At 35.5% G+C, this 3423-nt stretch overlaps 1 protein-coding gene across 1 annotated transcript in view; it reads left to right on the top strand.

The window, feature by feature from the left end:
• Positions 1-1109, top strand: part of LRP2BP (LRP2 binding protein) — a 25813-nt gene extending 24704 nt beyond the window's left edge. Inside the window, exon 7 of the mRNA XM_012806958.2 lies at positions 739-1109. Coding sequence (XP_012662412.1) covers positions 739-804 — 66 coding nt within the window. The 3' untranslated portion in view covers positions 805-1109. The remainder of the gene's footprint in view (positions 1-738) is intronic.
• The last annotated feature ends 2314 nt before the right edge of the window (positions 1110-3423 follow it).

Here is a 3423-nt window from a genome sequence, read left to right on the forward strand (position 1 = left end):
TGTCATGGGTTCTGAAAGGACAGTTTCTGCAGGGAGTGGGGTTTGGAAGAGGTAACCTGATCTCCTTCTAAAACTCACCACTTAGCACCTTATCCCTGTTTACCTTTGGCATAAGAGAGACTGAATGAATGAACATGAATAAACAAGATAGGTTTGATTATGTATTCATTTATTTATTCTGAGACACTCAGTTGTCAGAACTAGAGTGCTACAGCCTAGCTCACAGTAAACTCAAACTCCTGGGTTCAAGCAATCCTCCTGCCTCAGCCTCCCTAGTAGCTAGGACTACAGGTGCCCACCCCCACACCCAGCTAGTTTTTACATTTCTAGGAGAGAGAGGGTCATGTTCTTGCTCAGGCTGGTTTGGAATTCCTGTGCTCAAGCCTTGGCCTCCCGCAGTGCTAAGATTACAAGTAGGAGCCACAGTGCCCAGCCTAGAGCTATATATTTTAAAATATTATTTTAAATAAGATTTAAAATGTGAAGATGCTGTTCTTCACATAATGAGATCAGAACAAGTTTGAGGCCAATGAGGCTTTCCATTTTACTGTTTTAACAATTTGTAACACAGTGCTATCATCAGTGCTGAAACTCTCTTATTCCGATTAGAAAATCACAATAGACAGTATCTTAACAAATTCCCTAGAAATTCACTGTACTTTACTATTCTTGGAAAAGAAAAAAGAGATATTTTAATTGTTTGGGTCTCTTTCCTAACTGACCTCCTTTGATTTTAAGGCTTGTCGTCTGAATCCTGCATTGGCAGATGAACTTCACTCTTTACTTATTTGTCAGAGAATTTAGACCACAGCACATTGCAACAAAGACCATCGATCCTAGCACCGTACAGTGTATGTATGTTACAGCAGCCATGTCTGATTGTTTGCATCCCTAGTTACATGATCCTGGGTATTTTACACATGACGTGTTACCTTTGTTCTTGAATTTGTATGCTGTAATTTATGCAGCTTGAAACCTAGATATAGGATCAGATTGCTGGAAGAATCCCAAAGGTCTACCTCTTAGCCTTTAGACTGGCCTACACCATTTGAAATATGAAACCATTCTATAAAGCCAGTATCTTTTCCCTTTCTTGAGTGTCTGAAAAGATTTAGTACAGTTTTTTTAGGTTAAATAAGTTCAGAAGTAGAAATGCTACAACTTATTTAAAACCATCATTTGAAAGTTTAAATCTTTATAAATTTTCATTAACAAAATTTTTAATTTTAAAGCTAAATGAGGGCCAAAGAAATTTAAAGAGTTTAAAACTTCAAATGATTAACTATGTGTAACAGTCCTACCTCTAAAGTTATTAAAACTAAAACTGCACTAGATCTTTTAGGATATCCTTTTAAAAGATTGTTATAAATTTATTACATAAAATGTTCAAAACAGTAGATAACAGATAATTACTTTAGAATCTTACCCCTCCAAATCTTCCCTCAGACATCTTAATGAGTAAAACAATTGCTGTATTCCTGATGAATATTCATAAGATAACAAATTAAAGCAAGATGTTTTAGATATGCTTCAATGCAAGAAAGTTGTGGAAAACCCCTCAAATCATCTAATAGTACAAGAACTGTAACTACATATTGTTTAAAAATTAAATTAGCAAAAGGCTTTCCTTATATTACATCTATGAAGAAAAAAGCTAACAGTAAAAATAGTAAGAATCTCATGTGTAAGATTATGTAAGTTTATACACTTGTGAAAGAGATATCTTAACTATCCTTTGTAAGCATGCTAAACTAATGGGGCTTTATTTTAGGAATTACAACCATCATTTCTGACAATGAATTTAACACAGTAACTGCCATGTGAATTATTTTTAACTTAAGTTTGTTTTGAGCTCAGGGCCTCATGAAGCATGTATAACTTACAACTCTTACTGAACTATTTTGATATGTAATAAAAAACATTTTATTTTCCTAGTGTGTGCAGTTAATATGTAGGTTACAGTCACTAAAGAACTGTTACATATGGAAGAAAATTATTTGCTGTTTTTAGGTCCTGGTTTGTTTCAACACTCAGGTTTCAAATATCTTCAAAAATAGTCATTTTCTTTTGCCTTAAATCTCTTAAAAATGTTTAAACTATCCCTGAAAACTAAAATCACTACTAAAGACTCTATATTCTCCCCTAGTAAAACTGTTCAGTGTCTCAAACCTCAATGCAAAATTTCATAATACTAGCCGGGTGAGGTAGCTCGCACCTATAATCCCAGCACTCTGGTACTCAAGACCAGCCTGAGGAAGACTCATCTCTACTAAAAGTAGAAAAATTACCTGGGCAGGGTAGCAAATGCCCATTGTCTCAGCTACATAGGAGGCTGAGGCAGGAAGATCTCTCAAGCCCAGGAGTTTGAGGCTGCTGTAAACTATGATGCCATGGTACTCTGTCGCCCAGGCTAGAGCGAGACTCTCAGTCTCAAGGAAAAAAAAAAAAAAGATTTCATAATACCCAATTTAAATCTTTCTATAATATAAGCCCACTTACTTTGCCTGAGTTTTCTTAATACCATCCATATAACACTTTCAACTATTTGAAGATCCAGATTTGCAACCAGCATTCTCTTCTCCATCCTTAATCCAGTTCCAAAAGCCTTTAAGAATTTTAAGGAAAACAAAGGAGTGATCCAAAGTAAAGACCAGTTTTTAAACTTGGCATTAAAACAGTCTCAGAAATGGGCAGTGCCTGTGGCTCAAAGGAGTAGGGCACCATCCCTATATACCGGAGGTGGTGGGTTCAAACCCAGCCCCAGCCAAAAAACTGAAGAAAACAAACAAAACAAAACAAAAACATGTCTCAGAAATCATAACTTAAGAATTTGACATGTGCCATATATGTTAATGTGCTATGCCTTAATATCTTCAGTGAATCAACACAGAAATAAGATTTCGGTTTCCTCCAGTTGCCATAAACTGATACCCAGGCCTGACCTGTGAGTGGAGTTAGTCTTTAACCCCCAGGTGAATTGAGACTCTTGGATTACTCTTAAGCTGCTATCTCATAAAAAAAGGAAAATTATCATAAATATTGAGTCAAAGTAATATTCTTCCTCATTTGCATTATAAATGATAGTACAGAATTGTGCAGAAGATGGACATTTCCAGTACCTGTGTTACGATGAATTCTCAGGGCTTGACATCTTCACATTTCTTGTCTTTCCTGAATGTATTTTATGCCCTTGGAAGGAGAAATGTTACCCATATAAATAGCCAACTTTGAGTTTTTCTGAAGTGTCAAATATCACAGTGGTTTGAAAAAAGCTCCAACTACAAGAATCTTGAAGATAAAAATTGGTTCGCTAATTGTTAATAATTATTATCATGAACTTGGCAGGTATCAGTAACATAACCTATACCACTCTGTACACACATGGAGGGTGCCAAAAAACATATACACATTTTAAGAAAGGAA

Source organism: Otolemur garnettii, unplaced genomic scaffold, assembly GCF_000181295.1.
Source record: "Otolemur garnettii isolate 467f Iridium unplaced genomic scaffold, OtoGar3 scaffold00061, whole genome shotgun sequence".
NCBI lineage: Eukaryota > Metazoa > Chordata > Mammalia > Primates > Galagidae > Otolemur > Otolemur garnettii.